Here is a 13033-nt window from a genome sequence, read left to right as displayed (position 1 = left end):
GTGAAGGAAATGGAGTCTCGGTGAAATTCAAAATCCTCGTTAAGTCTTTAAGATCTGCTGATGTACTTTATCTTTCCACTGCGTGCAGGAGAGAACAGTGGCAACAGTATGTGAAGAGAAAATTATCATTATAAAAATACCACACTGTTCAAGAAAACACCCTAAAACATCACTTGATGGTAGACAGGCTCAGTATAAATTATAAAATTAAGAACACCAAATTAAGAAGTGAAGGTGTTTTTTCCCCCCCATCAAATCTGGTTTTGGCCTCTCTAAATTCTGCTTAATATGTACTGTAGGATGATATTGTGCAAAACTAGAGGTAGCATTGGTGCTGTAGTGGTAAAGTATTTTCATCACATATTATCACTAATGCTATATTTCAAATATAAAAAAATACTATTGAATAAACTTTAAATAATCTCCACGGGGCAAGTTCAGGGCGAGAAAGTTTCCTTAAGGCAGGCAGACATGTTGTAGTGTCCCAACACAAATTCAGAAGTTATTTAAAAAATATATTGCTATGTTTTTAATTCAGAAAATCCACCTTCTTGAAGGTGCCAATTTGTGTAGACTTGATCTGAATGAAATGTACAATTTACACTAGTTTAATATATACTCATGACATTAAGGATTTAAATTTGAATTCTACAAATTTTGTTATCAGTCAAATCACAAACCAGATTAACATCATCATCCATAATAATGAAGGCCTATTCCACACAAAGCCAGTAGACGTGTTGATGTTTAAGTCACACAGATCCGTTTACATTTATTGGTTTTGTACAGAACAAAACTAAGCAACAACAGTGCACAGCTGTAAGTATTTTATTTTATATGTCAAATAATTCAATAAATTATATTAATTTGTAAGTGCCTCTTAACTGGGAGAGAAAAGAAAAAATATAACTCTCAACATATAGGTAAATGTAAACAGGTCATGTATATTGTAATTGGCATAATGTAGACTATTCCATTCTTTTCATTCACATTTATAAATGAGAGAAATACAATAAATAAAAGTACTGAAAACAATGTTTGGCAAATTAGTAATTACAGTATAAATACATCATGTTGCAAGTTTAAATGGATCCACTATCTATAATGGCAACAAAAAGGACCAACAGTAACGTACAAACAAGACATGTTGTGCAAATTCCTTATTAACATCATTCTGATTTCCTTGAAATCAAAACAGACGCATCAAGATAAGGCTTCACAATCTTTCCATTTGACAGTTTGAAGAACATCTTTAATTTAAGTCAGTAAGAAAACAAAAATCAAGAAACATCGCCGCATCTCAGTCTCTTCTGTAGTGTTTATATTGTGCTTATCCATTCTGAGGATTGTGTGCAACTCCATCATTCCTCCTGCTTCTTGAGAAAAAACTGCAGCGCGGAGTCCCACTGATCTCTAGGAAAGCGGTTGGACAACTCACAGTAATCCAGCAGCTGGTAAACTATTGCGCAGACAGAAACGAACAATTTTTAATACTGGGTGTTAACCAGAAATCCTTAATCCTTATAAAATTAGCAAATAAAAATAAATAAATAAATAATAAAAACAGCATTTCACCAAAAACTGCTGTCATAAATTAGAGAACATGCATGCAAAAAATAGCAGTTTTCACATGAGGCAAAACCTTTTTTTTTTTAAATGATTAAAATATCTTTATAGATTTAAAACAATTAATTCAAAATGTTATTATAGATTAGACACATTTCCTTAAATAACTTACCTCCTTGCTTTGCTTTGTTGTCTGTATCTTTCTCATTAGCAGCACAGTCCTAAGGGAAATAATAAGGAGCATTTAGTGCCTATTTAAACAGAATCCTACAGGTAGTATTAGTGTTCTCTGTATACTATTTAATTTGTCTCATCCAAGATCAATTAAATCTTCTAGAAAAACATAACACATAATACACATCATCAATATTTGAACCTGCTGTTATGTTTCATCCAATTGCAATTTACTAATCCAACAAAACATTTTCAGTATAACAAGTGATACAGAACCCGGATCAAACAGTTTGACTCTGAGGAATGCTCTCGAGGTTAACTCAACAATGAGGGCAGCGGGGCAAGACGCCATGCATTACTGCTTTGTTTGAAAGAAATGACAATAGCTTGTCTCCCTCTGAATGGAAGTTAATCGGTGTCTAAACAGTGGTGGTTGCAGGGTGGTGAGGGGCGTGTTGTCATAGGAAGATGAAGGAGACAAGCTGTTTATTGGGAGCTGAACCAGTGGCAGGTAAATCCACCGAGAAGGAAGCCATTTGTCTCTGTAAAAACCTGCCTGCTACAGATTCACCAGGCCTCAGATGAGCAGTCGTTTATCAGCAAAGGTTTTCTTCTGATGTGAAAGAAATGTATTGAGTTTGGTATAAAATGTAAGGAAGGCAATGTTTTTGATTACTGAAAACCCTTTTTACGTTGTACCACCCAATCAACTACTAAACTAATAACTAAAATCCTTATTTCTACTATGTAATGGTGTTTTAAAGTACGTTAAACAGTATGTACACCCATATACTGTATTCGTGACCATCGGCCCATATTTACCTGGATGAATGTAGCTAGCAGCACACAGCTCATTTCCTGCTGCAGGATGACCTTGTTCTGAGGGTTGTTGTAGCAGGCCGAAATGAGGGATGGGAAAAGCACTCGGATGAGGCGCGGGTGGCTGAAGTACTGGAAGGGCAGTTGACACAGTTTCTGCAGCACGCTGGGCTGACGGCCAGACTGCACTATCACCTGGAAGACACAAGAAGCAGGACCAGTAACTAAACCAGTCAATGGCACTGCTGGTTGTAAATCACCGCCCTGTGCCCCTGCACATGTAAATCTGCCACTAAAACAACACACAAACAGCCATTAGGAGGAGACCTGGGGGGCACAGCCTCCCACTACACAATTATAAGCTATAAAACACAACGATGGGATGTTTTGTTCCTCCTTTGTACCAACGGTAATAGCAGCGCTGCGGTTAAAACTACACTTTCAAGTTTTGTTAAGCTCTTTAAGCAACACTCACGCAGAGCGAGTGCAAGAGTGAAGCTCGGGTTGAGAGGGCATTCATAGTGCAACAGGGGTATGAAAGGGTGGAGGGGGGGGGGTGGGGGGGGGGGGGGGGTGACAGCCAGGGCGAACAAACCTCCAACAGCGTGGCCACCCCCACTTTACGAAATGAGCAATACCATTAATGGTATTTTTCACCCCGCCGACATCCTGCTCTTCATCACAGGCCGTCACTTGCACACCCTCTCCCTATCACATCCGGGCCACCAGTATTAAAACCAAATCACTCCCAGCCTCATTAGATCACAGGTACAGAATATGGGACTGGGGGCTCAACACCAATGGAAACCAGAAGGGCAAGGTGAAGTCCCCAAGTCATGGTGACATAAATTCTCAAGATTTACAAGATTTTAAAAATACACTCTCTAATACCCTTCCACTGGCTTCTCCTTTGATAGTGCACTCCAAGTTTCAGCAGCAGGATAAACAAAGCAATATTTCATTGCTTTTATCAGTTCAATGTGAAGCTTCTCAGAGCTGCCCTCTACAGCGACGTTCAAAGGGACAGAAAACAGTGCCATTTCCTACCATCATTTGTTTAAAGAATCCATATGGAGAGGTCAAACAATCTGAACCACAATGCATTACAAATACTTATAAATGTGAAGAGCACTGCATTTGTCAACCTGAAATCAAAGTGTTAATTTTAAAGCTAAGAGAACATGCGGGCTCTGCTCTAGCGTTAATACCCAAAGCAGTAGTGAATTAAAGAACATTCTTGAATACAGAGGATGAAAACCGTGCTGTGAATGTGTGTATATATAACTGGGGAAGAACAAAATCCTCACAGTTTCACTGACTCATAAGTGTTTTTCACAAAGGAATGTGGGACTCACTGGACAAATTTGAAGGAAGGGGAAAAAGGCAAGTTCTGGTTGTTTTCAAAAGTCGAGCTGCTTATTTTCAGCTCACCTAGTTTTAGCATTTTGCTGCTACTTTCCACTAACTTCTACAGCATCGTATTTATCTTCTCTGTTGCAACACTGCTCAAAGACAAACTGGCAATGGCGGGTCATAAATTAATGCAGCTGAATTTATTCGAGAGCCAAAACCACAATTCTGAAAAAGCTGTAGAATCTATTCATTTTTGTGTTTTAATTCAGGACATTTATGGTATAGGTATCATAATTTAACACCATAGAAAGTGTTGGACGTTTGAGCTGGGGCTCTGAGGAGATCCAACCCACAAATCACACAGCAATCTCATAATCCTCCACTACGCACAGTTCCATCTTCAGCTGCCTAAACAAATTGTCCACTCTCAAGTGCCTGACGCAGAAAGACATAAAACAAAGCCTGGTGGCAGGGTAAGTCTGGAGGTAAAGAAAGAAAAAAAAAAAAAAGTCCCCTGCCAACTTTCCACACCTTTACCAGGTGAAGAGCAACACCAGAGCTTGAAATAGTTTCCAACTAGAGATTATCCTGCAGCATTACTTCGCCTAGCTCAGCTAAAGTATCTGCAGCTCAAAGCCTGACATCATAAAACTAACAACAAGCATCTGAACCCATGCATCTGGCCTGCGTATAACGCGCACCCTGTAAAAAAAACAGTGTCTTGGCTGCTCTGTTCTTTGTTAAGTTCAGAGAGCTGTCATTTCCAAACAGTGCAGAGTTTTATGATGCTTCCATTACATAACTTCCTTATTGTCCAATGACAACAGAGTGTGTGAAGTTAATGCTGTGAAACACAAACAAATTCCTGTGAAAACCTATTGTTAAGGCAGGAAACAAAGTTAAACCATATTTGAAGACAGAAAAAAAAAGTTGTCACTCAGCCATACAATAATGCACCCATGTCAAACTGTTTTATTAGCTTGTAGGCACAGGGCTGCTGCAGTGCTGTATGAGCACTGTATGGGCATGCAAATATCTAATTTGAATTCTTCGTATGTCATAGGAGAAAGGTGGCCGCCTTGAATGCATGGACGAATCCCAATTTGTTGTAGAGTCTAGACGTCATGAACACCTGAGGAGAGAGGAGTTTCAGAGCAGGACCATATATCTGACACTTGAACCTACAACATAAACCTGATTCATTTACCTTACTGATAAGACAAGCAGCACAGCAGACACCACAAAGTTAGTCAAATAACTGTTTAGTGCTTCTTTACAACTTTTACGATGGCTTATTGAGATGTGCACAGGATGTTGTGTTAATTGCTTTTGGACAATTGGGTTCTGGTGATGCAGACATTGACACAGACACTCCAACTTGACTTTTAAGGCAAATGTCAGAACCCATAAAAACACAATGTTTACACAATAAAGCTCAATAACTCTTTATTTATCTCTATGAGGTGACGCTGTCATTCCATCCCAGATCCTACTGCTGATAATTCTGCTCTGAAACTAGCCTGATGACAGTGTTACAGACAAATGGAAACCGCTCACTGAAAGGTTTGGGGGGATAAAATGTCCTCAGCTTCACTTAAAGTCAGTTGGACCTGCGCTCACCCTTGAAGCACAGTGTAAATCATCTACCGGGCTAACAATCAGGCCCTCTTCTGCCAGTCAGTGGAGAGTGTCTCTGTCTGTGTTTCTCTGCCTCTGTTTACTCTGCTGTGTGATACAGAGTGTGCATTCCCGAGTGCTGGCTCCCTATGGTCTACATGGGCTGCACTTACCCTGCAGGCAGTAAGGGCTTGGTTGTCTTGGCAGTAATGGACTGCTGAAGGGAGCATTTCAACATCAGGTTAACAGGAATTACAGGCCTAAAGGTTGGCTTGGGACTGCAGAGCAGAGGAAACACCTTGATAAAGTATGGGAAGACCCTACAGATAAGATGTGTGTGGGATGCTCAGTCCAGAGATGATCCATAGCTCATGAGATGCTTACCTGTTTACAAAATAAAAGCAGCGAGGTGTCAGGTAATCACAGGAGCCAGTGCAAGAAATATATATATCTACTACCTGAAATTAGATCTACATCTGTGTGTGTGTTAGGATGGAAAAAGCAAGTGTGTTTGTTTGAGCAGCTCATTCTGAGTCTGTGTGTGGCAATTTTCCACATACTGAAAAAATAGCAAAGTTTTCTTAAGATTTCCACACTCTCAAATTACTTTTGTCTTTCTAAAAAGCACACAGGAATCAGGTGGGTTAACATGTCAACAGTTTACAATTACCGTTCTGTCAGCTCAAAGGTTCATCAAATCATCACCCCGCATGAATCACTGTATTTAAAGACAGGGAGATTACCGGTACACTTCTCTTCATGGAAAAAGGAAGTATAGTTACATGTCAGTTACAAGATAGGTTTAATTTGTTCATGTTTTTTTGTGTGTGTGAAAAGATCTCTATGGACACACCCACCAGACAATGAAACATATGGTTACATGGCTCAGTGGCCCCCATGAGCGAAGACACACTTGAAGAACACACAAGCCTACATATGTCACTCTCCTGATGGCTTTTTGTGTGACAATGTGAATTATTCATTGGCACAGAGCAGAGGGAATATATTACGACGCATGGTGCAGCTTCAAAGCTCAGCTTTTTATGAGAAGCCTTATTTTAGAAGATACGTATACATATACGTATACAAATATAAACAAAAGCTGGTGTGCTGACAGTGAATCAGCAGTCTCTGCGACAGCGCAGGCCTCGGGTCGGGCTGCTTTTGTGTCCTGCCAATGCTTACATTAGCTTGAGAAAAGCTCAAGCTGCTCTAAATATTCTCCTTAACGCTATCCATCTTGGTGCGGAACTGGATGGACACATTCCAGGAACTGGACCACTGGCAAAGATCAACTCTGTGTGGAGGTTGTGTGGGATTCTGTTTCCAAACTATCTGAACAAGGTACTTTTTTTTTTTCTTTCTTATTGGCAATGCAATATGAAAATGTTGCACTGCCAATGTACCAAGACATGCTTAATTTAATCATCAGTCCTCATTTAATTATTTAATTTAATATGTAAATTGGATCTGCAGTGACCAACAAATGCTAATTCTGTACATCAGAATAATTAAATTGGATAGGAGCAAAGAGGAGCGTTTGAGTGCCATAGACTTGGGAACCGTTAATTAGAAGTAAAGAATCGGGCAAATTAGAATCACTAATCAGCCTATAAATTGTTTCAATGGGGGTTGACTGTGACTGTGCAGACATAAATGACCTAGAGGTTTGAGATAGAAGCTGTGGCTGGAGCTGGTGTGGGTCAGGCTTAACACAATCAAAGTCCAGCCAACTGTAGCACGGATAATCAGGGGCCCGGTAGATGGGCCATGCATGACAGCCAATTAAACAGCAGCCAGGTCTGCTTCATTACATCCTGCTCACTTCCAAGAGCTACCAAAGTAGCTGTAACACCAAGGCCTGTTTCAGCAAGAGGGAACAATGGGTCACTCTGTGGGACAATAGACGGCACAAAGACCAAAAGCTGCTGCCAAGGCATGAATCTTTCAACAGGTACTTTTTGTTACCATTAAAATACTACACCCTTTTTCTGACAAATAATACATGAGCAGAAACAAAGTAGAATAATATTACCTAATATTGACTCAACAGTTTTTCATAACTGAAAGCATTAAATACAGCTTGTTTTATGACAATTAAACAATTAGTAGATTGACAGGAAATTCGTTTTTTAAAATTGTATTATTACTTTTTATTAAAATCTGTTAAGCAGAACTGAAACAGACCAAGTAATTAACACCTCTTTTTTTTTTTTTTTTTTTTAACCAAACTTAAAGGCTAATTGGTTTTGATAATTTAATTTCTGTGTCGGTACAGGCTGATGCTGCTTTACCTGGTTGTCAGGGTGGTTAACTGTGAAGTATCCCACACAGATGATGACCTCATGCAGCAGTTCTTCAGAGGAATGCTGGCTGCAGTACCAGAGCAGAGAGCTGACAATGTGCCGGAAAGCTAGAGACAGGCCCTCCGCTCCTAGAACAGACTGACAGGTCACAGACAAAGCATGTTATTGCGTAAATTCGCCATAAATTGTCTTTGATTGTGATTCCAACGATCTTAATGCAATAACAATGCAAAGTAATAAAAGGTTATATGATGTGCTGTTGGAAACACACTCAGTGTAAGAGTGTAAGCAACTCGAGCAGGATCCCACCATAAAATACCCCAATCCTGCTCAGAAATGAGATGCTATGAGCAGCTCACAGACAGTATTTATTAAACATGTCAGTGTGACAGAGCACCACAAGACCATCCTGCGAGTTTGGGTGTGTATGCATTGTAACATTCATCAACTCAATACCTTGGACACCACCTAACATCACTATCCATGAAAAGTGGAAAATACAAACTAATTGAACCACATCAGTGGCTATAACCAGGACAAAAGTAAAATGTTATTTAATAATAAATAAATTCAGCAAGAAAGGAACATTTCTTTTGAATGTAACCATTTAACACTTACCTTTAATGATCACAGATATGTTCAAATATGTTCTGTTGAAATTTAACCACAGCTAAATACAGTTATTTATACTGTGTTGGTTTCACTCCAGAATAATTGTAAACTGATGCAGCAGAAGAGTAAGTTAAGGCCTGAATTCTGATCATCCATCCAGTGCAATATGTATTAACCAGTGCTGGTGGTTAATGTGAAACACTAGGTGATTACAACCTCTGGCCCCAAAAAACGAAACATTATTTAAAATGTTCATAAAACACCGACAGAGTGTGCTTTCATTTCCAGCTGTTTTGAGTTGCCTGAATGTGACAGGTCAGTGGGAGGAAGCCACTTCAAAGTAATTACCAAAAGACATTAAAATAATTAACAGCATTCTTTCTTGCTCCCGTGCCTTCCACTCTACGCGGTGACTTAGCACAGTGAAGCTGTCGCCCTCTCCTCTTCGGGTTGGGTAATGTACGGCCAAGAATACAGTACTAATCATCCACACTCCATCCTAACGGCTGACCTATTGGGCCCTATTCAACCCCAACAACTGACATGGGGTCAGAGGACACCTGTGTTTATGTCCACAGGTCAGCTTTGTCCTGTGGAGAGTAACTCCTTTTCTAATGGCTCATAACAAAAAGGAACTAGCATCAATCTAATCATGTATACAGATTTATTAAATACAGGCAGGATCATTTAAATATTCATCAGCATTTTTATAATATTATTGTGTTCTACTATTTAATAAAATATCTGGTATTGAATGCACAACAAAACACTCTGAATGGGAATTCAGAAAACAAAAACATCAGATAAACTAAAAATTGCCATTACTATATAAAACCTGCTAAATCTATATAAAAGAAAACAGAATACATTTTAGATTTTTTATAGATACCTGGAAGGCAGATAAGTCAAGCAGGGCAAAACTGTTGAGGAAGCGGATGCCTTGCAAAGCCACCTGGATGACCCCAGGGCCGTAGGGTTCCTGACTCTGGGAAGCAGACTCTGGTACAAAACTGTGCAGCAGGATACAATACAGCGTGTGCACCACTCCCACCAGGTCTGTAGACTGCAACAAGGCTGTTAATCCAGTTGGGTCCTGGCGTTTATTGTCAAATATACTCGGAGCACTGCAGAGGAAGAGAAAATTGTCAGGAAAACCAAAAACTGGACAGCAAAAATAGAAGCTTCTAAATGTATTCACCAGCAAAGAGCTGTTTTTCTATTTCAATGTGTTTCACTTTTTCACATAACCAGTAAAAGTCACTGCCAGCCAGTTTGGTTACAACTGAAGAGTGGGAGAGATGGGGATAGTAAATACAGGAATGCCATGACATGAAGCTAATTGCAGTGACTTCAGTCTGACAGATTGTACAGTGCTGCCTGACATAGTTCTGAGTGCTCAGGCATCAAAGCCTGTCTGAAAAGGAATCAAGCTGATATAATTGTTTGGTTCTAAAGCTGACCCTTTGTTGTTTAAAGGGAATTGTAACATAATCCTTTCACTCTGCATCACATTAGTGAACAAACCAGAGATGATGAGGGTTAGGAAGACCAGGTAAAGGTTTTATTTGAAGACAAACTACAGTACAGAGAGAAGGCTCAGTTCATTAGGTCAAACAGTTACAACAGTTATATAACTATACTAGTGATTTTGTAAATTTGTCATGCAGGGAGCATTGAAAGATATGAAGGTGGCAAATCCAGTCAGAATAAGAGAGCAAAATACAAAACAGAAAACAATTTTACCCAAACACTTTGGTGCTTTCATTTCAACATTCAGCATAAATACATTATCTGACTTGCACTACAATAAAAGATCAATTCAGTTGCGGAAAATTCCAGAAAAAAAAACTACGGCTAGAAAAGATAATTCAAGATGACAGCAACAACACCGTCTATGATTTGCAGTCATGTAGAATAGAGGGTGTGTGACCTCTAGAAGGAACCAACAGTGCATGCTGATACTTGATGTTAGCCAACAGGCTCTGCGTGAAATATGCTGCTAGGCAAGAACACAGCCTCCTAATGCCATTATAATCCCCTGACACAGCAACTGGCATGGACAAAATATTCTACAAGCCCACAGAGCAATCTTGTATATGACACACAGAATCTTGGCAGAACAGAGTACTGACTACAGTATCGACCATAACACTGGACCTGCGTCATCTGACAGTACGGTTTCTCACAGATATACTGTGACAAACACAGAAACATAGTCCTACTGTGGCTGTCTTCAACCACACTGGTGTGAAGCAGCTGGGCATTGTTAGTGCAGCACCTTACAACTAACAAATTATAGCAGCACACCGAGTGACAGGGGAAAAGGCAATGACAAACAGTAGCTGTTGCTGTGATGTGACATTTCTGTTGCTCAGTCACTGCATAGTTGAAACTTAAGAATTAATATGCATAAAGCTTAGTCCACTTCAAATATTATTATAAAACACAACACTGAAGCAGATCTGGGGCCATTTCAGTATTTCTTCCCCTTTTCAGTGAGGACTGAAGTGCTGAGGTGCACACTGAGGTGTTGATGTTCCTTGGTGTGACTGCGTGCTTAGGCTCTGTCAGAGGCACCACTGAACCTCTCTAAGTGGAGGTCACTGTGGCACACGTGGGTGGCCTCCCCCCGTGCTGCAGGCTAAGGTTTATAGTGAGTGACAGAGCGCTGGGTCAAGTAGATGCCTATCTCTATCTGCAGTAAAGACAGCTTAGCCAGCTAGCTGGCAGGAGGAAACAACCTGCTGGCTGGCTGAAGTAGAACCAAAGTCTTTCTTTGTGTAATCATGAACGTGTCTTTATGGAGCCTTCAGATCCTTATGGATGCGAAGGCTCCTTCCTGACAGTGGCTGATCCTCTGTCATTAGATACAAAGAGAAGTGTGTGTTTGTCAGGGGAAGATCACAAAATCACAGAGAGATGTTTAAGGTGTGTAACAGAGAAAGAGATCTGCTCACCGTCCAGTTACGACAAAACACAGCTTACACATGCTGTGCAGCAGAGCTGAAGCTTGCTGGAGGAAAGCAGACATCTTGGGGTGTTCGTCTACAGGACCTTGGACTGACAGGAAGCACCCATACAACTTGTCAATCAAGCCCATGTTTACCACATAGCTGTAAAGAACAAGAAGAGGAAAAAAAACATGCAGTGGTTAGTAGAACTTTTTTCTAAATGTTAAACCAATTTTAGCATGAGTGACTTCGTTTGTAGAGAGCTCATCTCACACAGGCAAACAAAGGCCTTTACTGTGCATACTTCCACAGCACTGCAGCTGAAAACAGATACTTCACCTAAGCCCTTCACCCCCCGCTATTACTGTGATATCTCCAATTTGTCTTTGCCAATGACAGGTCTCATGATCATGTTCCCTGTACTCTTTCAGCCACAAATCACTGCTAATAGTGTCATTAGAGGGCTGATGTGGCCCCTGTGCAAGCCCAGTTCTGGGCCCTTGACAGTCTACTGACCTGGGGCTGTCCTCGCACCGCTCCGATATGCCTGGGCCTTTAGGCTTGGCTCAGATATCAAAACTCTAGTGAGTGTTATGGCTGCCAATCAAGTCTTTCAAGACAATGATATGGTCACTGTGAAGCCACTGTTCCTAATCTTTGATTCTTTTGCGTACCTTATTTGTTAGAACTGTCACTCACTGAGGATCTGTTAAAACAGGTGATTGTGACTGTTTTAAACCTCCATTACAGGTTATTCGACACCTGAACCAAGTCCCATTGTTTTGACTTAATCCTCTTCCGCAGCTTTACTTTGGTTGAAAGGATCTTTTTGCATACTAACCAATTGGTCCAGTGCCTGCTATCTGTTTAACAACCTGCTTGGTGGTCATACTCCTCCATTTAAGTCTCATCATATAAAAACATTTACAATGATCGGGACTAAAAGCACTGAAAGTGAGAAACTGGTGAGAGAAAAAGGAAATAGTGATCTCCCTTCCATGTGACAAATAGGTTGGCATAATGGAAGCGTGTTGCAAAAGCTGAAAGTGTTTTGATCTTTTGTCCTTCCTCACTAACATATACATTATACAAGGCAGGTAAGGTAAATCTTGTGCTCGTACTTGGGATTACCAGTCTGACGACACTATTTTTCTCAGGCCCTCCCCTGTCTCCAGGGTTACGACTGGGTCAGTGGATGAGAGCGGTGGGCCTATGCAGCTGCTCTGCCCAGATGAAACATGGCTTGTGGGAGGGATGGTGGAAACACTGCACTCTTCCACAAGACTTCATCAGACTGGGTCTGTCTTTCCTCACAGGCCACATTTCTTCAACAAAGTCCAACTCCTACAGCCCAGATCCACATGGGTAGCTCAAACGCCAGGTTTAAGGGGACCTTTCAAAGATTTGGAAGTGCTCTTTGTTTATGGTACTTTGTGCCCCCCCCCCATAACTGATTTTACTTAAATATGCCTCTGAATGTGTGGAAAAAGTACAAGCTGGAAGGATGCCAGAATACGTCATCATTCTTACACTACTCCTATACTAACAATACACCAGTTAGAGATCTGACATTTTGTCAGACTATGGTGGTGAGAAAAACTCTCAACCGGGTAAAAAAGAAGTGCAGGAAGGATG

At 40.5% G+C, this 13033-nt stretch overlaps 1 protein-coding gene across 1 annotated transcript in view; it reads right to left on the bottom strand.

The window, feature by feature from the left end:
* Nucleotides 1-740: 740 nt before the first annotated feature.
* The window catches only part of scaper (S-phase cyclin A-associated protein in the ER), a 53056-nt gene continuing 40763 nt past the window's right edge, over nucleotides 741-13033 (bottom strand). Inside the window, exons 26-31 of the mRNA XM_026365747.1 lie at nucleotides 11405-11560; nucleotides 9337-9571; nucleotides 7824-7973; nucleotides 2563-2754; nucleotides 1739-1787; nucleotides 741-1459 (exon numbers count right to left, since the gene is read on the bottom strand). Coding sequence (XP_026221532.1) covers nucleotides 1362-1459; nucleotides 1739-1787; nucleotides 2563-2754; nucleotides 7824-7973; nucleotides 9337-9571; nucleotides 11405-11560 — 880 coding nt within the window. The 3' untranslated portion in view covers nucleotides 741-1361. The remainder of the gene's footprint in view (nucleotides 1460-1738; nucleotides 1788-2562; nucleotides 2755-7823; nucleotides 7974-9336; nucleotides 9572-11404; nucleotides 11561-13033) is intronic.

This window comes from Anabas testudineus, chromosome 6 (assembly GCF_900324465.2).
Source record: "Anabas testudineus chromosome 6, fAnaTes1.2, whole genome shotgun sequence".
NCBI classification, from domain to species: Eukaryota; Metazoa; Chordata; class Actinopteri; order Anabantiformes; family Anabantidae; genus Anabas; species Anabas testudineus.
The sequence above is the reverse complement of the archived record's forward strand: the minus strand, read 5'-3'. Positions and strand labels throughout refer to the sequence as shown.